The sequence below is a fragment of the Colius striatus genome, chromosome Z (genome assembly GCF_028858725.1).
Source record: "Colius striatus isolate bColStr4 chromosome Z, bColStr4.1.hap1, whole genome shotgun sequence".
Lineage (NCBI taxonomy): Eukaryota > Metazoa > Chordata > Aves > Coliiformes > Coliidae > Colius > Colius striatus.
In genome coordinates, this window is record NC_084790.1 from 17,064,195 (window position 1) to 17,091,850 (window position 27,656).

Sequence of the window (27,656 nt, forward strand, 5' to 3'; positions counted from 1 at the left end):
CTGCCTCACCTCCCTTCACGAATAAAATTAGCTACAATTACAGTGAAAACAACACATAGTAGTGCATTCACTGTTATCTTCTGCTGGCAGTAATTGCAAGACGTCCAAGTGTTAATTAACAAGGAGGCAGATCCTTTAACAAAGGAATTATTTTGCTTTGATACTGTTTGCGCAAAAGATGCGTGGAGTGAAGAAACCAGTGTTCAAGAGTGATAATCCAGCACATTTCACAGACATAGTTCATTGACAAACATGTTATTGAAGGAATAGGACAATCATTCTCTGTTTAGGATGAAGACAAATAATACTGTGTCTAAAACAGAAAGAAGATTTCAGGCTAGGAAAGGAGATACTAGAACAAGTGAATAAGTCTGCTTTGTTGACTTAAAAGCTTAATTATTCATCTTCATTGCAATCTGTGAAAGTAATGGCCATGCAAATAGACTTTCATGAGTCTAGTGGAATGGTAGTAGAAACTGTTACACTGAGTTTACCCTCACGTCTTGCCCTGAGAAACAATCTGGGGAGATGTTAAAATCTAGTCTGTTACACACTTGTGTGTATAGTAGCTAGAAGCTATAAAGAAAATGTGAAATATCACAGACTACTACTTCTTTTTTCCTCTGATAGTCTACTTTTAAAAAATTTATCTGAAGTATATAATGTTGGAAAAATCTGGTTTTGCAAGAGATCTGTGACAGCAGAAGACCTTATGCCCGAGAGATTTAGTTTTACATTCAGTTTAAGTGTCTGTGCCCTTGTAGTTAATTTTTAATTTTTCTTTGACCTCTGTAATACCACTAAAAAAACTATGGATCAGCCTACTTTAGTCACTACTGAGAAAAATAAGATTCCCTCACTCCTGGGTGAATGTAAAAAAAAAAAATTCTGTCACTTTCCAGATTCTCCTTCTGTGTCCTGAAGGCATATTAAAATTCCTGAAAGTAGATTTCTTCACATACCATGAGTAATGTGCAAGAGTTGACATATTTTACAAGTTTGTTTGCGTTGCTTGGCACAGCAGGCTGAGATGCAAAATGATTTTCGTGCATGACTGGGCATAATCCCTCTCTCTGCAAGAAAGCGTATAGGAGAGAGTAGGACCTGATCTGCTGGGTATGGATAGGAATCCTGGCTCTCCAGGCAGAGCTGCTGTCTTTAAGCTTCCTGGCTGCCTGTGAGCTGGGGCGCCTCAGAGTTTGGAAGTTCATGAGGTATTTTGTTTTTAAATTCTAAAGCACTTCTTTTTTTCCCGAGAGGAAGAAATAATGTCCACGTCCAGCCCTCTCTGCCATTTTCTCGTTAATTCAGTTTCCACTTTCTGAGTTGATAGGGATGTAAAGTTGATGACCCAAACCGTACTGTTACCAAGTTCACTGTGCCCTTCTCATTACAGAACTGTTGTACTTTTTCAGTTGCTAAGTGGAAGATAAACATAGTTGCATCAGCAAAATTTCATTGACCTTTCCAAACATCTCTACTGCTCATGGGTCTGAATGTTCCACTCTTAATATACTGTGTTGTTTAGGCCTCTCACCGAATGAAAACTCCAGCTAAATATATGACTGGAACTGCAGCATTGCCTTTCAATCCTGCCACATTTGGAGAGGTAATTGTCTGGATTTACTTCCTTGGATATGTGTACCATTATTTATTTAGAGGACAGTGTAAGAAACTAACAACAGAAGTCACCCCACGTTCTGAAATTCCACTGTTAAACAGATTTGGGGATTAACTCTCCATCCTTTATCTGTCTGTGCTTGAACAGCAAGATTTTCAGGAGGAGGTGGGAGAACTGGTTCTGAGAGAGCTGCTTCACTGCTTTGTGCGGCATACCTCGTGTCACAGCTAGACAGAGGGAGAAACTGGCAATCTTTTGCAAAAGTGCCATTGTGCTCCTTCAGGCTGTTCTTTTCATAGCTGATTCCCTGACCTCAGTGATCTGTAGAGACAAACTCTGATGTGATGCAAGGTGCTGTGTTGCATTTGTGTACAAGCCAAATTGGTGTAGGGTACAGGCTGAAATGCCTGCAAAAAAGTTGCATCAGCTGATGATAAACCAAAAGTCTGTGTGTGATTTAATCTTCTGAGAGTGATGCAGGCATGTAAGGTTGTCTGCTTATACAGACATGCTGCAGAAACTAGACCTAAGATTGGTTATACTTCATATTTGTTCCTGTCTCCATGCGAGCTCTTCTGTCTGATTTGATTAAAGGGGAAGCTGCCTAGTTTTGGTTACATGAAATACAGTGTATTCCCTGCACTTTTATTTTGTCTTCTCCATGGTTCTCCAAGCATTCATGCACTCAGCAAGCATCCTGTATTTTTTCTCTTCTCTACTTAGATAGTTCTATATCTGCGGATGTGTCTTGCTCACAGTGCAGGTGTGGTGCCAACCTCACAGAGCCTGGCAGATATGCAAGATCATGCTCCAGCCATTGGACGTTACATAAGAAACCTCATGTCTGGCAACGACATATCTTTCTCTTCCTCCTCTTCAAAAAGTGCAGAAACCAATCCTGTACATATATATATTGGCCTTCTTCAACAGCTTTTAGCTGGTGTGGGAGGTAAGAAGCTGTGTGCAGCATCATCTTGAAAAAAACTATTCTCTTGCTAGAAATGAGTTGCCACACCCAGTGCTTTGAACATGGCTGCAGCAATCAGAGTTGCAGTATGCTTGTTCTCTTATGTGCTGCTGTGTAGGTGGGAGAAAGCAGAACAGTAAAATTGCAGCATCAGTTGACGTAATGCTTTAAAATTGTGAGGCCATTGCTTATAACAGCTTCCTCACCAGTGAATACTGTGTCTTCCTCACTCTGATAATAGCATATCTGCGGCAAGTGTAGTCTTAAAGCACTTGAATGCTTTAAGAAAAATTGCTACCAGAATGATTGCTTCTGTTATTTCCCCTAATATTTCTGAAAAATACTATACCCTATTATTCTGCTTGTTATCCCTAGTGAATTGCAAATGAATGCTTTGAAATGCCTGACACTTCTTAACCACTTTTTAATCACCAATTGTTAGACTGTTGTAAATACTGCAGTTGTTTAATAACACGATTCTTTAATCACTGTCTAGGTTTGCCAGTCATGTATTGTCTTCTAGAAGTTGTTTCAGTTTATCCAGAAAAACTAGCCACCAGATTTGTAGACAAAATGGATTGGATAAAGGTATGTTGAAAACTCTTTTTTTTTGGGTGGAAGGGGTTTGACATTAGCAAAATCTGTACAGTCAACACCTCATTAGATGTTATATGTAGCAGGGTGAGGAATTTTTTTTTTTTTTTAATTCTTTGGTGTTACTGATTTTCTTCATTGACCTACATGTTCAGGGTAATTATATCACTGATCTTGTTTGTATCATCAATTTTTCCCCTTCATCAGAAGGTCTATTAAACAGCAAAATAAAGCTGAAAACAAAATTCTGAAAATTTTTGAAGGTATTATTCCACAATATGAATATTCCAGTGGGAAGATGTGACAGACTTCTCAGAAATGAGATGAATTAGATCCCAAATTGTTTCAGAGCCATTTCTGTAGAGGTTTTTTAAAATTCTTTCTGTTATCCTCAAAAAAAAAACCCAACCCAGCCCCAGATAAATCTACCTGGGAATAAGCCAAGAAGGGTTGTGCTTTCCCTAGTTTCTTTGCTCAGGCAATTTTCTGCTTTTTCATGATTTGCTTCAAGGATCCAGGATTTGCTAAGCTCTTATAGGTTGGGTTCCGCTGACTTATATTCAAGAAAAAATAGAATGCATTCTGGTAATTTCTCTTGCTGGTATCTGTACTGTAGTGGTATAGAGTTCACCACATCATGCAAGTACGAACCTCAAAGGAGAACACTTAAAAATATTCTCCTTTTCAGTATTGTTCATCATTTGCAGAAAAACCTTCTCTTTTTTTGGCTTAGTGTCCATTTGCAAAATTAAGCTTTAAGGGTAGTAACTGATACTGCTTACTTATAGAGCTACTGCTGTAAGTCATCCTTTGTGTGATTTCATTTTGCCAAGTGGAAGGAACAGATCCAAGGCTTTGTTAGAAGTGAGCTAGGTGATCTGATGCAAGTTTTGAGTTGAAATTAGAGTTATGTTTCATGAGGCTGATGGATCTCGTTTCTTGTTTCTTTGCTTGGCTCATTTTTCCCTTCTTTGTGGTGGCCCAGGCCATTCAAAGGTTTGGATATCAATTTTTCATGTGAATGTGTTGTATTATACATCAAATTAATGGCAGAGGTAAGATTATATCTTAACAGATGATCTGAGGCTTCCCAACTTCATAATGATTTAGATAATATAAGATCTCTAATATCACGATTGAATTTAGCTGGTTTAACCTCTTGAGGTCTTTTTTCCCCTTTGATTAATTAAAAGGAAACAGAAGCCTCCAGTAGCTGAGGAAAAATAGTGTCTTTAAGGGCTTTTTTAGCTCAATATGGATGCAAAATGTGGAAGCTCCTCTCCAAAGAAAAACTTCGGCCAAGCGTTCAATGAGCATGTTTAAGGCAGAATTGATGGGCAACCCTCATGTGGCCAGTGGTGATCTTCCTCTTCAACACTCAGCATGTAGTGAATGCTTTGCTGAACTGAGTGCTTTGTTTCTTACTAAATGATAATGCTGTTGGTTTAAAGAGTGGTTTCTGAGTTAAGTATTGTCTGTGTAGCTGCGTGACAGATGGACTTGTGTATTGAAGCTTTGTATGAGCAGAGTGTATCAGAAGCTGCTTCCATATTTTATGGTTTTTTTTAAAAACTCCTGCAGAGCCTGATGAACACGAACAAAGAAGAAATGCGTGAGCTTGCAGCCCTGTTTTATTCTGTAGTGCTGTCTACCATGTCTGGAGATGAGCTCAGAGCCTCCTTGGAGCAGCTGATCAAGATGACAAAGGACAACCATGTAACTACCTTCCTTTATCTGTTTCTTCTTGGTTTTTTTCTCATCTCACGTCACTGACAGGAAATCTGAATCTCACAGTATGTCCATGATGTAGTAACCTTAATCTGAGTGTAAAATTAAGTAGCTGACTTTCAGTTGATGGGAAGGGATTCTTCTTGTGAGTGCAACAAATTCCTGATTCTTTATTTGTGAGCAGTTACAGCTACCTGCAGAACTAAGAAAATGTTTAACTCCCTATCTCCTCCTGAGCCACAGCTGCTTCCTTGCTCCTCACCACCTCAGGGCAGTGTCCTGCCAGCAGCCTGTGCCTGGTGAGGGCCAGCCTTTCCCCTTCCACCCCACATGGGCAGCTCACAGTGTAGAGTCATTCTCTCTACATTTTTCCACCATGAGCATGGAGAGGGAGTCCTGAAAACAAATTGGGCAGGTTTCTGTGCTGGTCTGTATGGAATTCTGAAAGGGACCAAAAGTAATAGGCTTTTTAGGTTATATTTCCCCAAGATATTTTTAGATCAGTCTCTCTGAAGGACTTGAACGGCCACCATTTTACACTGCAGGTAATTGACAAACATGATTTATTTTGAGTGTATGAAAGCCTTGTCTGCGAGCCAAAGCCATGTTGTTGTGCAGTCTTATATGGGGTGCAGCTTCTGCTGCCACACAGCCAGCAGACATGTCCTAGCCCCACACCACTGCTTTCTGCCCCAGTCACTTGTGAAGCCGTGGTTGACCTTTCACAAAACCTGTCTTAGAATAAAGAGGGAAGTGAACCATGAAACAAAAACCCCCCAAGGTGTTCCCATGCATGTTTGAGTTTGAGTTAGTTAGATCTCTAGTTTGCTGTAAATGTACAAAGCCAGATGAGAGAAAGTCAGGCTGATAATCTCATCCTGGAAGCCAAGTGGCATTGATGTAACTTTTTGCAGGGTTGTAATTAAAACACAGATACATTAATTAAGCTGACTTTTAAACTCCTTCTCCCTTCCCGTTTTTTTTTTTTTCAAATTAAGGTAGCATTTAAGTCTCATAACCTTATTTCTGCACAAAATCCATATGTTAAAATTCACCTGTGGGAATGAACATTATCAATAGACGGTCTCAGTACCAGCTCAGCATTGCAGAATTCAATGTTCTTGACATTTAATTGTAGGAATCAAGTTTTGCAGTCTGTGGTCTACTGGACTGTGTAAAGGCATTGCATTCAGTATTTGTAGGCCAAACTCTTAGCAGTGCAAATGTAGAGTAATTCCCCTTCACTGCCTTTTTGCCAAAGAGTACACTTTTATCTCCTTAGTCTGAGTATGTGCAGTTTTTAAGTAGAGGCAGCATGGTATTATCTCACTTCTCCTTCTTAAGTCTTTCCTTACGAATCAAATGAGTTGGATTTTTAATTTTTTTGCCTAGCTACCAAGGGGTAGACTTCAAAAATTTGAGTGCTGGTGATAAATTGTTAATCTATCCTCCTAATTTATCTTAAAGGACTCTGTTTGTCAGAGAGTGCTAGCAATATCCATCTCTCCGTTGTTGCATTACGTGTTAGAGCTTCGCATTCTTCAGGGTGCCTTCTCATCAGTCTTGTCCATATGTATTTTTAAATCAGTACTGTGTGCAAAGTATTGCTTACCTTGAAAATGAGATTTTCTGCACTGTTGGTGTTGTCTGTAGAGCCCGGAGGTCCAACATGGATCCTTGTTGGCTTTGGGATTTACAGTAGGAAGGTACTTGGCCAAAGGGAAAATCAGAACAATGGAGCTACATGACATAGAACAGCCAAACACTGCAGTCATGCCGGAACAAGAACAGCTTGTAAAGTCAACAACAGAAACAATAGGTAACTTCCTGCCTAAGAATTTGGTGCATGTAATAGTTGTTTTTTCAGTCACCCTCAGCAGAGGACTTTTCTAAGATAGTTGTCCCATAGATACTGTGATCTTTGAATTCACATTCTGCCATGGAATTTACAGCCTGTAAAAATGTCATCTGGTTAGATGTATGGACGTAATGTTCTTCAACAACAATTAGATGGGCTTCTAGCTCAAAGACAATCATAACAAAATTAAGAGTGGTGCCACCACTGCCTAGACTCCTCATAGTGTCTCCTTTCACTTTGATTTTGTTTTAGCGCAATGCTTCCTACCAGCTGTAGTGAAGATAAAAGGTTTCCTTCTTGCATGGGTAAAATATGAGTGCCTGTCCATCAACACTAAATAATAATACTAAATCCAAGTCACCCTGTTTTGCTTTTTCTGATAGGTTCATTTCTGGACAGCAGCTCTCCTTTCCTTGTGGTGGCTGCTTGTACGGCTCTTGGGGAGATTGGCAGGAATGGCCCCTTGCCCATTCCCAGCGAAGGAACGGGATTTACAAAGCTGCAACTTGTGGAAAGCCTATTGGCTCGAATCCCTTCCAGCAAGGAAACAAACAAGGCAAGATTTTGTAGTGTTGCTATGATTCTTGTTCATTTCTGGAGGGGTTCGTCCCCAGGTTTGGGTATTACCTGCCAAACTCAAGGACTTAGGCTTACCATGACTTTAGTGAGTCAGAATTAGTCTAAGGGTTTTTCAGGTGTTGTCTAGCAGTTTATTGATTGTGGTTTCTGTAGGCATAGATAAGAGTTTAAGGGATGAAAACTATGAATGGTCATGATTTGAATTAAAGAAAAATGAGAGTATGTTCTTCTACCTGGAAATAACCCTTGAAGGATGTTTGTTTTAGTCTGTGTTTTGGAAGAGAGGTGCACTGATTTATCTAATATGTCACTTGCGTGTCTGACTTCTGGTACCTTAAGTGAAACTTCAGCAGAGGTGAAAAAGAGTGGGTTTTAAGTATATCTTCTGGGTTTCTAGGAAGGTTATGTGACCATGTTGTCTTTTTGTTTGTATTTCAGATGAAGGAACGAGCAATACAAACATTAGGTTACTTCCCTGTGGGAGATGACAATTTTCCCCACCAGAAGCTACTGTTGCAGGGTTTAATGGATTCTGTGGAGGTGAGGCACTATCACTGTGTTTTAGTCTGTACTGCAGTGAGTATTTCTATTTAAATGCTTTTTATATACTCTAGAGCCAGTTTTACAAGGAGAGCTATATTTTTGTAATAGTGCCTCTGGGTTTTTTAAAACTGCCTTCCAGTTGAGGTCTCTGCAGCAGTCTCTGAGGCAAATATGTGTTTTCTTTCAGGAAGGCTCTCTTTATGTGTAAAATCTTAAGAGCTTAAAGTAATGAAGCCTTAGGTCTATTCTTTAGTCCTCAAAAGTACTGTAAAATTTGACAATGCAGATACAGCTTTTTCATCTGAACTCCATGAGCTAATACAGCTTACTTGAAGTACAAGCTTTGTTTATACAAATATATGTATCTGTTATTCTAAATTTATCAGTGTAGTGCAGTGCATTCTTTTTTAGTACTTCAGAGCTGTTACACATATAGTAATATGTCCAACAGCAAAATGAAATAGTCAAATAGCTTTTTTAGTGCTCCTCACCTACAACTTGTTTTGCCTTTCTTCCTTGATCATACTGACATGGGATTCAGCATTGTAGAAGCAGCTGTTGAATGTCAGACAGGCTGGCTTTGCTGAGTCCTCTAATCTTATGTGATCAAACAGGCAAGAATATTAAGAGTGTTGTGTATAAACACATGAAATGATATTTCAAGTGTCATGTTTATCTCATGTAACTGCTGAGGGATGTTACAGCTTCCTGTATAAACTGTGTACTTGAAAATGCAATTTATCTCAGCTTGCAGGAAGCTATGGACTTACTTCTTGAAATGCTTGAGTATTTTTTGCTTTCAGAGAGTAAGGAAAACAATCTAGATAGAAAGTACTCATCAGGTATGGAAATCAGTTCCCATGACTCATCATAAATAATAACAGAAAAATGGCAGAGTTCTGCACATTCTGCTTAGACAGTAGTGGAAAGAGGACAGCAAGCAAAGCAAAGCACTGTCTGAGTTCTTTTAATGTGAAAAAATAAATTAGTGCATCTCTTAGATGATCAGCTTCTGGATGGAATAACAGGAGAATCTTTTACTACCGGAATGACTGTCAGTTTCTTTCAACTGGAATTCGTTTTCATCCCGCCTCTCCAAAATCTTTCTCTTCACTAAGTTGAACTTCTGCAGACACTAGCAAATGCTTTGTACGAGGTGTGCTTTAAAAACAAGTGTGGAAATTTTAGCTCTTACTGTTCATTTTTGAGAGTTTGACATTGGCTTAGTTTCCATCAGTTTCAGTGGGTCTGAAGTGCCACATGGTCTCAGAAGGTCACCAGAAGCGTGATCTTGTTACAAATTGGTGCAGAGAGTAGGACTTGGGAGAGAGACTGTGATTTTGTGGAGTAAGTGGGAAAAGTTCTGGGATCCATTTAATTATTACTGTCAGTGACGCTCTGTTGTGTTTTTCAGGCCAAACAAATAGAACTACAGTTCACTGTTGGTGAAGCTATTACCAGTGCTGCTGTAGGAACCAGCTCAGTGGCTGCACGTGATGCGTGGACAGTCACTGAGGAGGAATATATCCCTCCTTCAGGTAAGCCTTCTATTATAAGGGGGCTGGGTAGAGCAATGTAAAGTCTCGCAGTTCTGGACTAACGCTGGACTCTATAACTTCATTTCCGTGGTGTTTTGTTTGTAGAATTGTAAGTAACAGATATTTTGTGCTTGTTAGTGTACTGCTCAGTATTTTGCCATGTTGATTATATATATGAAGGTCATTTCACCTATTATCTGCTGACAGAGTAGAAGGCTTTATTTCATATGCTGTTTATATAGCTTCCTGGTAAAATCTCAGTCATTGCCACTTGACACTGCATTTGTTTTTTTTGGGATTTTTTTCCTTTTGGTTTGCCTTGGTGGGTTAATTTCAGGTTTAGCATTTTAACCTTTTAAAATAGCATTTTGAAGCTGCATCAGAAAATAGGGTTAAAAAATTAAGTTGCAAGTCTTTTTTTCAATAACTTGGAGTGTTGTGATCAAGTGACATTTACATACATTAAATGCAGAAATTTCATTTAAGGATGCAGATTCCACACCCATAGAAACACAGGCATAACAAAATACTAGCTTCAAAAACAGGCAGCTGTAAAAATCAACCTCAGACCTGCCAGGTCTGTTTTACTGTTTCAAGGGTGGTCTTAGAGCTCTAGTGTTCAGAAAGCTGAGTAGAATGTGCAGAATGAGGTAGAAACTGAACCTTGCCATTGGTCCAGAAACATTGAGTCTTAACCAAAAAAAAAAGTAGCATGCTCTTATGCATTATGAAGGGTACCTCTCCTTGGCCACTGGCTTTTTCCTGAAGGGTTAGGAGGGTTCTATTCAATATTTCTACTAGGAGAAATGCTTTCCCAGTGACTCCAGTGAAGACTCTTTCAAAATAAGCAGAGGTTAAGGTGTCATCTAAGTACTAAATGGGCTGACAAGGTTTTTCATTGCTGCTGAACGTTATATTGAAACTAAAAATGCATGTGACTGATTCTCAAAGCTCCTCCCTTCCACCCAACCTTTCTTACTTTTTCTTTTGTATAGTTTTGAAAGTGAATGATGTGGTTCCCTGGGTCTTAGACCTTATTTTGAACAAGCACATTATCAGCCCCAACCCACACATCAGGCAGGCAGCTTGCATCTGGCTTCTGTCAATGGTGAAGAAACTGAGCACACACAAAGCAATTAAGGTAAGAAATATGCCCTTTCCTAACACTATCTCTTACTTCTCATCTCCTTTCTGTCCCTTCCTTCCCCTGCACTTCCACTGCCTCTTTTCCCCTAGTGCTACTGCAGTCCTTGTTGAGGTCTTTTGCTGAGCTTTCGTTACTAGGAGAAGGTACTAACTGGCAGATGAACAAGGCTATTTGGCCCTTTTGTAAACATCTGACTTGTACTCAAAACAGAGTGAGCTTAGTATAAATAGCCACTGTAAAATGAACGAGCAATACTTCTTCCCTTGGGAAGAAAATGTTTGTGTTTGTGTAGTTTTTAGGATTTGTATTTGCAAAGTACTAAAGGAGGTCTACGAGGGCAGGAAAGGTGAGAACTAGATAGAATTCCTTGACTCATTTGTGCTAGACTTTGTGAAACAACTTTGGCACCCAGGAGCGGTTATCATGTGCTTCATGTATTGTGTATTTTTACACAGAACATTAAAATTATTGCTGTTGGAAAAGATCTTTAAGATGATCAATTCCAACCACTAACCTAACACTGCCAAGCCCATCACTAAACTAAACCACATCCCTCAGCACCTCATCTATGCCTCTTTTGACTATCTCTAGGGATGGTGACTCCACCACTTCCCTGGGCAGCCTGTTCCAGTGCTTAACAACTCTCTTAGTGAAAAAGTTCTTTCACTTTCAAAGTGGCACAGTTTGATGAAAATCTTGTATTTAGAGTGCTAGTCTGTAATGAGAGAATCTGAAAGGTCCTATACAAGGACTTAGTACAGCATTCACAACCAAAATATCCTCTCTATGCAGAGAGGTACAGACTGTGATCGGACCATGTAACCATTTTGTGCGCTCCAGGTAACCATAAAGAGCTTTGGGACAATGGGTGCTTTGCAAATATAAGCTGTTACATGTGAAGCCTTGCCACATGCTACACTTGTCTGAGCAATGGTCCTTTGTGAAGAGGCAAGATTAAGTAATTCAGGGAGGAAGACAAGACATTCTTGCACAGAGGATAGCCCTGTCTGACTGCAAGCCAGATTCATGGTGCATTACTGACGTATGTTAGATAAGGAAAATAAAATACGTGGCTCAATAGTGACATAGTAGCTGTAAAAAGGTGCTGGGCAAATAGCTATTGTCTTCCAGTCAGGCTGCTGCTTACCTGTCTGGAAAGGAGGGCAGTTCTTGTTATAGGTGTAGCTCAACAAGCAACTCCATTGGTATATTAGACTCTGTTTATCTGTTAGGAACTTTCCTTGAGACTAGACAAAGGACCTGAAACCTGATATTAAAATAATGTCATTTTCTCTCATCTTACAGTCTCATCTCAAGGATATTCAAAGTGCTTTTGTTTCAATTCTGTCAGATAGTGATGGTAAGTACTTTTGTAAGAGTTGTGTCTCTGGGCTTTTAAAAGAATGGAGGGAATCTTTGAACAGGCAGAGAGTCACCTACACCTCTCTGTCAGTCAGCACCTAAAGATGACTGTAGAAACATCCCATTTCAGACATAATAGTAATGATTTCTTTTCTAGGCATCATATGTAGATAAGAAGTGCTGCTTTTTTCTGTGCTTTGTTAACCAAGCACAAGTTTTTCTGCATTTGCCCCTTCAGACTGTATAACAACAGACTGTTCGAAGGTGCTTCTTGTGCTCTGCTTTGGGCAGCAGGATGCATATCACAGAGTTCTGCATCGACAGGAACTTTAAGCCCTCTTTAAGCTAGCAGATTTTGGCTGACAGGTTTACCCATGGCAGCCAGTGGAAAGAATGGCATTCAGCAGCCTGTCTAAAGCTCACTGGAGCTGAAGGAAGTGTTACCATTAACTTTGCCAGACTTCAGGGGCCAGCGGTTTGTCAGAATACTTATGACTCTTAGAACTCTCTCTCTGCCACTTCAAAACCTGCAGTGACAATATTAACATGAAGTTGTTACCTATTGTGATGGAGTTATGCCTTCAGAACAAATTGCTTCTTCAAGAATGCAAAGCTCACGTCTTGCCAGGCTAGGTCTGCTCTAAAATAGAGAATTGTGAAGAGCAGCACATAACTCTGTTTGCTGGATCATGATTCTGGTTGAGTCCTGGTTTCAAAATGTGTATGTGTGTTACTTAATTATGTGTTTATCTAAAATTTTACTTTGTAAAATCTCTTGCAGAGCTTAGTCAAGATGTTGCTTCAAAAGGTCTTGGGCTGATATACGAACTAGGAAGTGAACAGGATCAGCAAGAGCTAGTCACCACGCTTGTTGATACCCTCATGACTGGGAAAAGGTACAATGTGCTCAGAACACAGTGAAAGAGCATTCTGAGTTATATGTCTAATGGGAACAAAAATATGGCTCTTGTGTGTTTGGAAAGAAATGTTTTGTTGCCAAGGGCAAGCCAGTGTCCATATATTCCTGGTGGATCAGCCTGCAACATTTCTTAATTCAGCTTAGAGTTGGTTGTGATTGAAGTTGTTCTTTTTTTATTCCATTCATCAATGCATCAAAGGAATTATTCAATCTTGATTCTGGCAGTTCAAATCAGTTGGGGTATAGTTAGATTTCCTGCTTGCTGCATTGTGCAATTGCAAAGGATGAGGACCTTTTGCAGCTACTCTGCACAATGTGAATGTTGCAGAAGTGGGGACTTGCATGTGCTTGAAGTGTACCTTTTGCTCAAGAAGTGTCTTAAATGGCCACTTGTCAGCATTAGTGTGGAAAAATGCAGGTCTTAGAGGATTCCTGGCTAGTAATTATGACATCCAGTGCTGGAAGTTATCTTCTAGCAGCCTATTCCTGTCTGTCCTTGTGTGGATGTGGCCATGGTGAATGACAAAAACCTGGGCTAGGAATGTGGGGAGGCAGGGGCAGTAAACAAGAAAAGATTATGTTAATAGAAATGTATTTTTTTCATTTTGAAGTAGAGATTTGCTGTGCATTATGTGGCTTCTGCCTGGGTAGAAATAAAAAGCCATCATTCCATGTTTTGTTTTTTTTACTTTATGACTGCACAGCAAAACCATCACTTTCTACAGTGCCTCTTTAACATTACACATGATAAAGGATCATGTGATTCTTTGCAGCATGTGTGGCTTTGCACACGTGTATGATTTTTGTGGGATTGAAACTGAAGGAAGGGGAAAGTTACTGAGCTGATAAAGCAAACCAAATTAACTTGTCTTGTAGCATGCAGTCCATTCAGGGATAGAGTATGGTGAAACTAATACAGGACCTCTTTTCTACCAGAGCCAAACATGAGATGACTGGAGAAACTGTGGTGTTTCAGGGTGGCCTGAGCAAAACACCAGATGGGTAAGTTTACTGACATTCCTAGTGACAGACACACAGTCAGTGCTGAAACAGTATTCTCTTACATTTCTACTTTCTGAGCTTTTTGTTCCTTCTTTTTCTCTCTTGAGTTACCATAACTGTTTTCTTCTAGTACACATCTGTCTGTCTGCTTTAGGCTGTGATTTGACTATAGCTGTAGCTGTTGTGACATTTGTGTAGCTAAAAATAGTGATGCTGATTTCCCTTCTGCTTTCCAAAGCCAAGGCCTTTCTACCTACAAGGAGCTTTGTTCACTGGCTAGTGATCTCAATCAACCAGACCTGGTGTATAAATTCATGAATCTGGCCAACCATCATGCCATGTGGAATTCACGGAAGGTAATTTGCTGCTTTAATACCACTTCCATTCCCACTGTGAGCTCTGGAAACAGTAACTGCACTTCTCTAGCTCTGGTTAGGTGATCTGTGGATAACTGCATGTGGAGGCATTTGTTGATGCTTTTTTGTCAGGTCTAATGCAGATTTACCAGCCTGAGAAACAAATTTAGGATTATTTGAAATTCTTACAACAAAATGTTGATATCATAGAATTCACATCATCCTGCATTCCACTATGAATCAACTGCGATTCTTGCCTGTTTACTTTTGAGTGTGCTTATAGGCCAGGTCTTGAGTGTTCCAACAGTGAGATAGTGTTTTCACAATTGGATGAATTTCAGATGTCAGATAAAGTGACCTTTGTTATGTAAAAAAACAGAGCAAAAAGTATTTAGCCACAAGTTGCTAAAAGACAGTTAACAATACACCAGTTTGATCACTGTTGTCAAAAGTGTCCCTTTTTAACTCAAATCTTGCTATTTGAAAGCTACTGGGACCTTTAGTAAAGCAAAAATATTATTAGATCCACTTCCTGCCAAAAAAAAAAATAGCATCATAGATCTGAAAAGTATACTTTTCAGAGTTTTAAACGGGAGACTTTCTCACTGGCTTTACATAAGCATGGAAAAACTTGTTTTGTCTCTGGGAGCAGTCAGAGCAACTTCTGTGTGTTTTCATGCAGAAGACCTAGATGTCTGCATCTACTGTATTCCTCCTCTTTCAGGCTTGCTACCTGGGGTTTTGATTCTGTGGCAACACACTTAGTGCAAAAGACAAGCCCCACCATTAACTGTCATCCAGAGTTTGACAAGTCTGCATGTACTTCAGGAGTTTCTTCTCTTTGCACTGGCACTGTGGAAGCACAAGAGCATGCTTAGGTTCCTGACACTTGTGGAATTTCACCAGCCAGGATGAATCAAGAAAATCTACTCAGCAACTAAGTTGAGCTTTGGGATTTGAGGAATTTGCAGAATTGTTTAAGTTGAAGATGGTATCCAGAAGCCTGTGCTCCAAACCTTCACACAAAAGCGAGGCAGAGCAAGCTGTTAAGGGCCTTGCAGATGTTGTTTCCCTTTACTTTCTGCAGCCTCTTGCTCCATATAGCAGCAGTCATAACTGAGAGTGTGTGCTTTATTCCTTTTCTAGACTAACCCAGACAGGACATCTTGTCCTATGAAATCCCTAGTGGGGGTTTTTTTGGTGGCATGGTGGCTTTTGACACTGCAATTTGGGAAACATGAAGTCATTAGAGGCAGACACTGCACTGCCTATATTGAGTATTTTTTTGGGGGCTAGCCTGACAGATCCCATGGGAGATCATGGGTGAGCATCAGTTCCATTGTATTAGAATTGGCAGCGGAATTAGCAGTGTTAGAGAAGGGTAAGAGTGTAAAATAATAAACCTGACTTTAAGTGCAGACTGATGCAAAATTATAATCCCCAGAAACTTCTGGCTCTGTGGTTAAAGTTCAGTTATTTTTAGTTTTTCAATTGCTAAGTTGTTCTAGTTCTAAGTGCAACAGAGTTGTAAGGAGGCAGTGATCCACCCTCACCAGTTTTGCCAAGAAAGAATCTCTTTTGGGACAATGTATTCATGTCTTCATAGTTTTAATCCTCCACTACTGTTTTTGCAAATTAAGTCAATTGGTACCTTGAAATCAAGGTTGGAGGGATGGAAGTTTTGAAGCAATGCCCGTTGACTGTGTGCTTGAGAGCACTGTGTTACTGTAGCACTGACGGGAGGCTAATTCGGATCCTTTTGGTGTAAATCTAAACTGTGTTGGTCAACTTTGCCACTGACTGTGGTGTGCTTAGGAGCAGTAACTGAGTGAGTGAGCAGATTGTTTCAACAAATACTCTTTTGTCTTTATTTCAGGGAGCAGCTTTTGGTTTCAATATGATAGCTGCCAAGGCAGGAGAGCAGCTGGCTCCATTTTTGCCCCAACTTCTTCCCCGGCTCTACCGTTACCAGTTTGACCCCAACCTGGGCATTCGACAGGCCATGACCAGCATTTGGAATGCCTTGGTCACTGACAAGTCGATGGTGAGTGAGCAGCAAGGTGCAGAGTGGTGGGTTTGCTGCTAGCCAGCAGCATCTCAGAGATCCTCATGGGACAGTTGCACCTTGCAAAAGGACAAACTGTGCAGAAATGGGTGCGCACGGCCTCCTACCCCTGAAGGGTTGTTGCAGACCTTCTTTGTGTGGCCGGTGTTAAAATTTATGATTTCCTTTCCTTAAAGCAGGGTCTTTCCACACATATTGCTTTGATATGCTCTTTAGGAATCCTTATGGTTTCCTAGAGCAAGAGCATCTAAATAGGGTTCCCTAGTTTTCAAGTGGAAGGAAGCCCAAGGAAAGAGGCTGTTCCATCAGTTTTGGGATAGTGCCTTCTAGATGAGTTTTAACGATAGGTAGTTTTCATGATATGCCTTTGCTTTGGCTCTAAAACATCTGGATTTGGGGTTGTAAACCTTTTCTCCTAGCAAAGCTGATGTTAGTGTGAAGGCATTCGCTCTGATCTCTCATGAAAGTACAACTGCTTCTTCTGTAAATGTGTGTGTGGTGCTGCATCTAAACAGTTCAGTTGATAAAGGACTGAAAAGCTTTCCTTTTTCTTCTCTCTGTCACAATGTTAAGCCCTGAAGCAGTGCGAAAAAAGGAATGTCTAAAGCAAAGTCAGAGTAGGTTTATGCAGGGTCAACTGTGGAAGCATTATGAACTAATGTTCATTACTGTGTCTGAAAGAAGATTGTATTGTCCAAAAGCACTGTGGGGTTTTTTTCAAAGTACAGGACAAGGACATATGGTACACACTTGTGTCATGATTTTTCCTTTTTTTTTCAATACTAGGTTGATAAGTACATGAAGGAAGTTCTTGAGGATTTGATCAGTAACCTAACCAGCAGTCTGTGGAGGATCAGGGAATCCAGGTATTGCTAGGAAAAAAGAACTGATTTTTCTTTGGACTGTCGTCTTTTCTCTTATTTCACTATGAATTTGTTAATGTGAGGAAGTTGAGGAGGCAAAGAGGAATCATCCTTTCATCAGGATAGAACCTAGTGTTGTAGTCTGCACTTGAAGTGTGATACAGTCTTGAAGTTAGTTGCTTCACTGAACCTGAATATTTTTAATGCATGTAGCTTCAGCGTGGTCCTAACAATGTTCTCCAAAGGTGTTTTCTGGTCACAGAGTTCTTGCTTATCCTTAGACCTGAAGTACTGCTTATGTTAGAAAACCTTGTCAGTCTGTCTGTATACGTACTAGGCAGCAGATTGCCAGTTGATATATCATTTTTAATAAACTGCTTCTTGTCCACAGCTATACTGTATTCAGAACTTCCATTTTAATTACAGTTCCAGACTGTAGACAATTTTGGTTTATCCTGTACTTATAGAAAAGAAATCTGAAACAGTTTTGTAATTGAACTGTTTGCAATAGCAATCTTCACCACAGCAGCCTTTCTCATTTGCCATCATCTGTTACAGATTTCACTTCACTGGCTGAACATTTTCTTCTTTGCTATAGGAGACATTCTTATGACAAGATAGGTTTTGGGGAAAATAAAAATGTGAAACAGTTCTCTTGGGGGTTTTTTTTACCGTTTACTTATATTTATAAACATATCTGTGTATACACCTATATCAAGTAAGTGTGAAGGAAATAAAATTCCTTGTTTGCAGCTGTCTGGCACTGAATGATTTATTAAGAGGAAGACCCTTGGATGATATTATAGACAAGCTTCCAGAGATCTGGGAAATCCTGTTCAGAGTGCAGGATGACATAAAGGTAACGGAAATAATAATTGAATCTTCAACAGCAAGTATAGTGATCAGCCTCTGAGATGTTTAAAGAGAAAATCTTTGTGAAGTCAAGTTGAAGCTAGTGGGAGTTTTGAGGTGGCAAGCAGACTATAAATTCAGGCCCCTTGAAGTTAAAATTTCTATGCCACCTTGGAAATTGTTTGTGTATGTTTCTCATGTTTTTAACTGTGGGCTTTTATTCCTACTGTGCTTAGTCTTGATGATTCAGCATTTTTCCTAAGTATTTGTTTAACTCTTGACTACAGAAATGTTTATTTTGAGCTGCTTGTTTGCTTACAGACTTTCTTATACGAAGTCAGTGCCTTTGAGTCCTTCCAAGCTTGAGCTATGTTCTCTCTGGATCCAGACTTCTCTGCTCAAGCTTAAGCAAGATTAAGTTGTTTTCCAAAGTGTACCATATACCAGGAGATTGTGTCCCTAGGAGATTTAGTGTGTTCGGAAATGTTTCTGGGCACTGAAACTAACTGAGCAGTTTTGCCTCAGTACTAATGAACTATGTTAGCCGCCAAAATAAAGCAGCTGCCTGCAGACTCCCTTTTGGGAAGGTTCTAATTCCTGAGTTTTGCACAGAAATGGTTTGAGGACTACTTGTGGTGGACCAGATTTTCTCCAAGAACATCCTGAGACATTACAAGTGCAGATGATAGTGTTTCGATACCCAGATACTGCTTAATTCTTCCATACAAGTAAAGTTAAAGAGTCTAGTTGTCGGTGGCATCACATGCCTTCAGAGCTGCACTGATTTCACTGTTCTTTTTATTCTTTTCTAGCCGTAGATAAGTAAGTTGAATAAAGCATCACAAAGCATCACTAAGCATCACTAAGTTACAGAGGTTAAAGCAAACCCAAAGTACCATGTACTTATTTTTGCAGTAGAAGGTTCCATTGATTTTTTGGGATTTGGTTTTGGGTTTCATTGCTCATTTGGGACCGTTTTTGTTTTGCAGAGTTTTCTTTGTTTGTTTTGAAAAGGATAACCAAGAAAACAGTATCACAGAGATGAGTGTTAACAGAGGCACAGAGAGCCCCATGGTGTCAGACAGGATTATTAATATATTTGTCATTGAGTAGAGCAGATACTCAGGTGGACCAAAGCCAAAATTTATTTGAAAGATGTTTTAACATGTGTTAGCAGTGAATATAACCTTATCAGTCCTAGTGTTATACTTAACAGTTAATATGAATCATTCAACAGCATATTTTAAAAGAGTAACAATGGGTTGTTGACTTCTTTCTAGGAGACTGTGCGAAAGGCAGCAGAACTAGCCCTGAAAACTTTAAGCAAGGTAAAAACTCTTATTTCATGATTTGCACATGGAGATATGTCTGGTTTTGATGTCAGGTAATCATTCACTAGCATATCTGCAGGAGTGACCTGTTTACCGTAGACTGCTTACAACAGTGCTTACAACACTGATTCTCACCTGTCCCCAGGTCTGTGTGAAAATGTGTGATCCCTCTAAAGGCACAGCTGGTCAGAAGATGATAGCTGTATTGCTCCCTTGCCTCCTGGACAAAGGAATAGTAAGCACAGTTGCTGAAGTCCGATCTCTCAGGTTAGTTTCACAACACATAAGTTCCCTGGGACTCAGGTCGTGATTTGTCACAGCTTACTCACCTGAGTTCAGGCAGAATGTTGTTTGTCTTTGAAGTGTCAAGCTTCTCTCTGAAACAGCTTTCCTGCTAAGTCCCCTTCTCACTGAGTTCAAAGAGCAGCCTTGGGAACTCTGCCTGTCTTTTGAGAGTATCTGGCCTCTGCAAATCCCAGATTCAGTTCCCAGCAGAAAAGTCTTCTCTCCCTGTACAACTGGCAAACTATTGCACAAGCAGTTTGCTGTGCCTGAGCCTGTCCATCAGGACTGGCATTTCTTTTCTGCTTGAAAACAACAAAATCCCAGGGTAGTCCTTGAAACAGCTGAGTCTTATGTTACAACCGGTTGTGATTAATGAGTAATTGTGAGTTCACATCCCAGAGACGACTGAATTTGGTCACACCGTTCAAATATGTTTAATGTCATGTAATGGTTTGATGTCCCTTCATGACTAGGGACTTTGTAAGCTTGTCACTTTGTAACATTGAAGGACAGAAGAGCTCAAAAATTTAGACCTAGAGTGCAGCTGATTAATGCAAAAATGATTTCCTGCTGTTGAACATGATTGTCCAGGAAGGTTAGAAAGCTCCTAACAAATTGTAGTGAATATGTCTTAATTTTTTTAATCTTTTTGAAGATATGAAGCCCTTTGTTGAAATGCAGCCTGACAGAATGTAGTCAATCTGAAACTAACTAGTGGGATTTAAACAGATCACTGTTATCTGTATTTGTTTTCTTGGACAGAAACAATGGATGTCTCTAGGGTGAATTTGCCCAAAGCTTCTTTAGAACATGCAGATGTGTTATTTCTTCCTACATCTGTCAATAGTACTGCCTCTTGCCCATTCCCTTTGGGATACCCTGGCCAAAGTAAGCAATCTGGGTGCAAAGCATGGCATCAATTGGAAGCTCAGGGCTAGGGTGTGATTTTGCTTAAGCAGGAAAATACACAGATTTTTGCTTGCAGGTAGAATTGTGCTGGTATATCTGAGATTTTGATTGGCCCTTTTGTTGTTGCTGAGTTACAGTAGATCAGCGAGTTTTTCAGCTAAGCCTGTGTGTGTTCTCTGCTGACCTTATCTTTATTCTTTTTTACAGCATTAATACTCTTGTGAGAATTAGTAAAAGTGCTGGGTCTATGCTGAAACCTCACACGCCAAAACTTATCCCAGCCCTGCTGGAATCCTTGAGTGTGCTGGAGCCTCAAGTCCTCAATTATTTGAGTCTTTGTGCAACAGATCAGGAGAAAGTAAGTGCAATTGTAATGGGAAAGCAGCAACAGAAGAGAGATAACAAAGATTTAAGCTTCATTCAGTGAACAGAAAAGTAGCAGATTTGATTGAGGTGTGTTGAAACATGCAAAGAGAAATACTTATTAAGTTACTAAAAAAGTTGGGTTATTGGAATATGGCTGGACAAATGTGGGGTTTTTTTTGGCAGGATCGAGATTTTTTTATTTGCTAGGCCACCACCTATTTCACAAAGTGAATAACAATCTTAGTAACAACTGTTGCTAAATATCACTGCTCCATGTACTGTTGTGAAACAGGGGAAGAGAAAGTCTCTAATATAATCAAGAATGCACCTACGCTGTCAAACTTTGCTGCTGTTTTTCCCAGGACATTAACTGCAGGACATCTTATAACCTAGATTAGAAGGTTTGTTATTACATTATGGGCTAGAGGAGGATGTTGTCAGAACTGTGTCCTTTAATCTTTTTCAAAGAACTGCATTAATTAGTAGCAGTCTTCTGGGAAAGTAACTGAAAGCCAGTGTTTAAAAGCAGATTTAGTGAACTTCATTGTGGGTAGGGAAGAGGAGTCAGTCATATCCTGTAGACATAACTACTTTTTGTCTGTGTCTACCTGAAGTGGATTTTGATTTAAGTTTATCATGAGTAGTAGCTGATGTTGCCCTTTCCCCTCTGTTCGTCTTGAGTTTACCCTTGGTTTTGGTTTTTTCCTTGTTATTTAGACTGCAATGGACAGTGCCAGACTTAGTGCTGTCAAGTCATCTCCCATGATGGAAACCATTAACTTGGTAAGTTCTTGATTCAGAAAGGTTCCATCATAAGGTATGTTGTAAAAGAAGGATATGAATCAAAGTGAGAGCTTTACAGAATACCTCTTCAGGGTGCACTTTATGACTGTATTTCCACGTGGGTGTCTGCCCACTTTCTTTTTCATGTACTGACTTCTTCCATCCTGTCACTAGATCTTGCACCTTAAATGAGTTAGGAATGACCTTGGCTCCACTTGGAATCAGACAGACTGTGTCTTCACCCAGAGAACTGACTGCTTTGATGAACAGAGCATCTTTCAAGTGCTTTTCTTTGGATAGGGGGCTTTTCTAGTCCTAGATTATGCTAGCTGCCATTTCTCTTCATCTCTGGCACACAATTCTGCAATCGGCTTCTCACCTGGGCCTCCAGGTGATGATAGTCATCGTTCTTAAGGCACAAATGCTGTCCTACCCTTGCCTCATGATGCCTTAGATACCTCTACCGGGGCCATACCAGTGGATTGATGGTGAGGATAATTAGAGAAAATGCTGATAGCAGTTAAAGCACTGTCTGCAGCTGATGTTTGGCACCATAGTTTCCTGCTGCTGCAGGAAGAGTTGCTGGTGCCCAGAAAGGATGCTCTAGAGTCTGTCTTGGAGCTCCCTGTCCTCTGTCACTGTCACTTTCCCAAAGCAAAGACCTCTTTTTTGCTGAGACACTGCACACAATCAGGATCATGAGTGGAAGCAGTGGGTGTGAGTGCTGAGCACGTTTTAGGAGGAGCACAGGTGTGGGAACAAAGAACTGGCAATTAGCAAAAAATGTAAACTGACTTTCAGATTGTAAGACTCATTGTGGGCAGAGATAATGTTACAGAATGCCCTCTTGTGATCATGAGAAGCAGTTTTGTGAGAGAGGAGAACAGGCAAGATCTGAAGGTCAGCAGGATGTGAAAACAAAAACTGAGATGATTCTTTACATTAAATTGGGGGCTTGCATACAGCAGAGCAGCACTTGCTCATGGCAGTGCTCCCCCTTCAGCAAACCTGAGTGGGTTTGGTGTGTTTCAGTGCCCAAGACCAGCATGTAGCCACCAGAGCTATTCTTTGTGTCCTGTGCTTATGGAAGACTAACAGCAGCAAGCCCTCCTGTAGATGACAGCATGCAGAGATGCATTTTGGTTTCAGGTGGAGCACTCTATAAATAGTGTGTAAAGCATCTGGGGGTGAAAGTCTCCCTGAAGAGCATGCTCACTGCCAGCCTGCAGGCTGCAGCAGCTGCTGCTGTCCCTCCTCCAGGATAGCCTGTCCCCAGCCAGCCCTGGGAGACATTTGTGCTGCCCCATTAGCGCATTTCCTAGGGCAGGGACGGAGACCATGGATTTCATGGAGAATCATGGAAGTCTCCTGTCTTATAGGCAACCTTCTCTCTATTCCTTTCTGTTCTGGGGCTGGCTGGGAGATGATGTAATATAGTGTATCTTCACCACATGAGTGCGGGAGGGGGAAGCTACAAGTGATCTGACTTCTGATGCTCAGAGAGGGTTTTACCTTCAGGTCCTAGGGGATCCTTGAGTTTGCTAGAGGATGATCTCCCCTTTGCAGACAGTGTGCTGCTGGTTAACATGGGGCTTTCTGTTTTTCCCAGTGGCATTTTTAGAAGTTATACCGATAATATCCCTCTTGCACTTCCATGTCATTTTTAGCACTTGTTTGTCTTGATTTGTTTAAAAACTGTCTTGACTAGTTTCATTTCATGGTCTAATTTGGATATGTTATTGCTTCAGGGTTTCACATAGTTGAGAGAATGTTGAGTTTTGTCCACACACACTTTCCATCCCCAAAAGGAGTTCTGACTAGTATGTTACTTTCACCTTCCTAAACAGTTGGAGCACAGGAGTACATCATTTACAGCAAAAGATAATTTTAGCAGGGTCAGCTGTTGTGTTAAGGCTGAGAGCTTGATGTTTCTCTGTCACAGTCCTGCCCAGGGACTTGCACTGCCAACAGTTCCACAAAGCCAAGGTTTATGAGCCACAATTTTGGAAGGTTGAAAAGACAGATAATTTATTAAGGCAACAAATGTTGGAGATTGCCATTGCTAAATGCAGTCACAGCAACAGAGATAACATATAATAATGATGTTAACAGCACTTATCCCCAGGGTTCCTTGCCACAGAGCAAAAAGCACAATTCTTACCCAAAGGCATCCCTGTCTTGGTGGAAGGAGCCCATCAGCTGTCTTGTCCACGTCTTCAGTCTCTTTTTCCCCACTGTGTCTTTCTCCCTCTGAGTTGAAAGAAGGCAAAGAAAAAGGAAAATCTCGCTCTCCCCATGGACTCTTATAGCCTAACCTTTCCTGCTTCCCTCCCTGGGATGGTGTTTGGCATATTTTAGGTGGAGAGTTGAGGCACGTAGTCATGTATGTTTAGCGTGTCCTTCTTTCAGCTCGTTATCATACCTCAGGAATGTTAACATTAATTTTACAGATAATGAAGTGCAAGTCTCACTCTGGGCACCAAGGCCTTGCTGAAATGGCTTTAAAGCTGTTTGCTGGCTTGATCCCACAATTTATAGCCAAAGCAGGACTGTCTTGCCACTGCAAGGCTTCCTCCCTTGACTGGTGCACTGATCTGGAGGGCCTTCACCCCCAAGGTCTGCACAAGAGATAGGCAGAGACTGGCACTTCTAATTCTTTTATGTGTAGTTCCCACATCAGCTCAGCACAGAACTGCAATTGGATCTATGTGGTGGAAGCCACTTTGTATTGCCTTTTTTGCACCATACAGCAAACTCTTAAAATCAGCAGAAAAAACAGCCTGCAGAAGTGAGCTGGAAGTAGACCTGGTTAAGTCTGTCACCATTACCTTTTTGTTGTTGTTTTTTTTTCTCTAGAGCTTGCAGTATTTGGATGTGTCCGTCCTAGGTGAGCTGGTGCCTCGGCTCTGTGAACTGATCAAAAGTGGAGTAGGCCTTGGCACAAAGGTACATCTGTGATTTTAATATTTCATTTGGAAACACAGTAGGGACTGCAGAGCAGTGTCAATGTCTTTTGACTGCCTCTCTTAAAGTGGCAGCTTAGTCTCATCCATGCTGAAGTCGTTTTACATCGGAGTCTCAATCCACCTACATTACCTGTGATTCTCTGAATGAGTGCTGCCTTAACGTCCCCACGGCTTACATGGCTGTTGTGCTTCATGTCACTTGAGTGCAGAGTTTATCCTGGGTAGCTGTAAGTCTTCCAGTACTACCTGTCCTCAGTGTAGGCCCTGATAACTTTTTCACTTCCTAACTCAGTTCTTGTAATTCACTTGTTACAAACTTTTTCTGCTTCTGCCCTTGGTTCACGGCCTGTCAGGGCAAAGACTGCGTGAGCCTAGGTCATGGCATACAAGAGCATATAGCATCACAGCAAGGACTGACAATGATAACCAGGGGCTACTGTTTTATCTCACTCTTGTTTCCCTTGCAATCTTTCAGGGAGGCTGTGCCAGTGTAATTGTGTCATTAACCACACAGTGTCCTCAGGACTTAACACCTTATTCAGGTAGGCATTATTTCTTGTTTAAAGGTACTTTTTCTTGCCATCTCTTCCTTTTGCCTCTTGATTTTATCAGAAGAATGATCTTTACCTGCGTATTTTCCTCAGAGGGCTGTTGAAATGGCTTTGTGCATATGAGACTGGGGTACTGGGGGCAGGTCCTGGGGCAGCAACCTCACCAAGTTGGAAGTATCAGAGGAAGAAGTTAAGGGAACTCACTAGCACTCAGCAGGAATAGGTCGAAATAGCTCTAGACTTTCTTGGAGCAGACAAACAAAGCCTGCTGTAGCGCAGTGCTGTCAATAAGCACTTGTGCCTTCAACTTGAGTCACAGGAGGGCCATAAACAGAAGCTTTGCTTCCTTGGATTTTGGTCTTCTCTTTACAGTTTTTTGTGATTTGATAGCAGAAAGTAGTTCACTTTTCTGTTGCAAGAGAGGAATAAAGCTGAAGGCTTAATCAGCTGGGGTGTTCAGGGTACAGGAAGGTTACCAGTTGAGGTTGGCCAAGCGCTAGCTTACTGTGCATGCTGGGCAGTTGTCCAAACATAAGGACCAGACCTACAACTCCAGAAACATGTGACAGGGGGGGAAAAAGCATAAATTCAGACAATCCTGTGAAATGCAGGCTTTTGTCATTCTTGACACAGCGTTAGAAACATGATATTTCTGATAAAGCAAAATCTCTTCCAACAGGCAAACTTATGAGTGCTTTACTCAGTGGCCTGACTGATCGCAACAGCGTGGTGCAGAAGTCTTTTGCCTTTGCTATGGGGCATCTAGTCCGGGTGAGTTGGGATTTGAGATGGTTTCAGGCTTTATTTTGCTTTTTTGTTGATGGTTTCTTTTTTTGAGATGTTTGAGTGAGTTGTGTTTCTCCCCAATTGCAGACTTCCCGGGACAGTAGCACTGAGAAGCTACTGCACAAACTTGGCAGTTGGTACATGGAGAAGGAAGGTATGTTACTTTTGGGGTTACAGAATACAGTGCAGAAAAAGTTCCTGGTGGTTGCAGAAGCTGGTAAAGAAGCATTTCTGTGTCGTGATTCTTGGTTTCACTGCCTGAATAATTTCCATGCATCACTATACAATACCGTGCATTCTTCTGCTTCCCAAGAGGCAGACCAAGCTGTGACAGGGTCATAACGTGTGGTCGTTTTGCTCCTTCAGAGCCGGTTTACCGAACAGCCTGTGCTTTAACTGTACATGCCATGGGACGCTACAGCCCAGATGTGGTGAAGAACCATGCCAAACATGTGCTGCCACTGGCTTTTCTTGGCATGCACGAGGTTCCTGATGAAGAGAAAGGAGAGAAAGAAAATTCTACTCTGTGGACCGAAGTTTGGCAGGAAAATGTACCTGGTAAGTTAAGAGTAGTAAATGCTTTCTGGGAAGTACAGGGCAAGAAATATCATGCTTCCTGGAAATCTGTTGTGGAAATACAGAGTTTTCATGTTAAAATGTGAAGCTTATTTCCTTTTTCTTCCATGCTAAAGGTATCTTGTGTGTTTCAGCAGGTTAGTTTTCCTGTGGCTATTTAAATTAGATTTTGATTGCTGAGGATACACAGACAGTCAGGAGAAGTATTTTAAGATTGTGAGGCACTGAATGCTGCTGTGACATGGAGTTAAGCCTTTTACATGGAATTATATCAGGTTAGTGGCAGGTCACCAGTCGTATTCCACAGGGTTCAGAGCTGGGGCCTGTTTTGTTTAACATCTTTTCAGTGATCTAGATGAGGGGATTGAGTATGCCCTCAGAAAGTTTGCTGATGACACCAGGCTGGATGGAGTGTTGATCTGCTTCAAGCCAGGAAGGCCCCTCAGAGGGATCTGGACAGGCTGGATTGATGGGTGAAAGCCAATTGTAGGAGATTTAACAAGGCCAAGTGCCAGGTCCTGAACTTGTGCCACAACAACCCCATGCAATGCCACAGGCATGGGGATGTGTGGCTGGAAAGCTGCCTGGTGGGAAAAGGACCTGGGGTTATTCAATGAAAGCCATAGAATGTGAGCCATCAGTGTGCCCAGGTGGCCAAGAAGGCCAATGGCATCCTAGCTTGTATCAGAAATAGTGTGGCCAGCAGGACCAGGGCAGTGATTGTGCCCTTGTACAGGTGGTGGTGAGGCTGCGTCTCCACACTGTGTTCAGTTTTGGGCCCCTCACTCCAAAGGAGACACTGAAGTGCTGGAGCATGTCCAGAGATGGGCTGGTGAAGGGTCTGGAGAACAAGTCTGATGAGAAGCAGCTGAAGAAACCGGGGATGTTTAGCCTAGAGAAGAGGAGGCTGATAGGAGACACTCTCTACAACTACCTGTAAGGAGATTGTGATGAGGTGGGGGTTGATTTCTTGTTTCCAGTAATGAATGATGGGAGAAGAGGAAATGGGCTCAAGTTGCACCAGGGGAGGTTTAGTTTGGATGTTAGGAAGAACTTTTTCACTGAGAGAGTTATTAAACACTGGCACAGACTGCACAGGGAGGTAATGG

At 41.1% G+C, this 27,656-nt stretch overlaps 1 protein-coding gene across 3 annotated transcripts in view; it reads left to right on the top strand.

Annotated features, from left to right (window-relative positions):
- ECPAS (Ecm29 proteasome adaptor and scaffold) overlaps positions 1–27,656 on the top strand; it is a 68,714-nt gene that overhangs the window by 31,557 nt on the left and 9,501 nt on the right. For all 3 annotated transcript variants that reach the window (XM_062017367.1, XM_062017366.1, XM_062017368.1), the window contains exons 17-41: positions 1,529–1,609; positions 2,345–2,570; positions 3,085–3,176; positions 4,764–4,898; positions 6,564–6,729; positions 7,152–7,324; positions 7,786–7,887; positions 9,305–9,428; positions 10,424–10,569; positions 11,881–11,935; positions 12,719–12,833; positions 13,793–13,858; positions 14,097–14,214; positions 16,091–16,258; positions 17,066–17,145; positions 17,896–18,001; positions 19,275–19,322; positions 19,471–19,592; positions 20,727–20,877; positions 21,603–21,668; positions 24,525–24,614; positions 25,110–25,176; positions 25,865–25,956; positions 26,059–26,125; positions 26,338–26,529. In XM_062017367.1, coding sequence (XP_061873351.1) covers positions 1,529–1,609; positions 2,345–2,570; positions 3,085–3,176; positions 4,764–4,898; positions 6,564–6,729; positions 7,152–7,324; positions 7,786–7,887; positions 9,305–9,428; positions 10,424–10,569; positions 11,881–11,935; positions 12,719–12,833; positions 13,793–13,858; positions 14,097–14,214; positions 16,091–16,258; positions 17,066–17,145; positions 17,896–18,001; positions 19,275–19,322; positions 19,471–19,592; positions 20,727–20,877; positions 21,603–21,668; positions 24,525–24,614; positions 25,110–25,176; positions 25,865–25,956; positions 26,059–26,125; positions 26,338–26,529 — 2,848 coding nt within the window. The remainder of the gene's footprint in view (positions 1–1,528; positions 1,610–2,344; positions 2,571–3,084; positions 3,177–4,763; positions 4,899–6,563; positions 6,730–7,151; positions 7,325–7,785; positions 7,888–9,304; positions 9,429–10,423; positions 10,570–11,880; positions 11,936–12,718; positions 12,834–13,792; positions 13,859–14,096; positions 14,215–16,090; positions 16,259–17,065; positions 17,146–17,895; positions 18,002–19,274; positions 19,323–19,470; positions 19,593–20,726; positions 20,878–21,602; positions 21,669–24,524; positions 24,615–25,109; positions 25,177–25,864; positions 25,957–26,058; positions 26,126–26,337; positions 26,530–27,656) is intronic.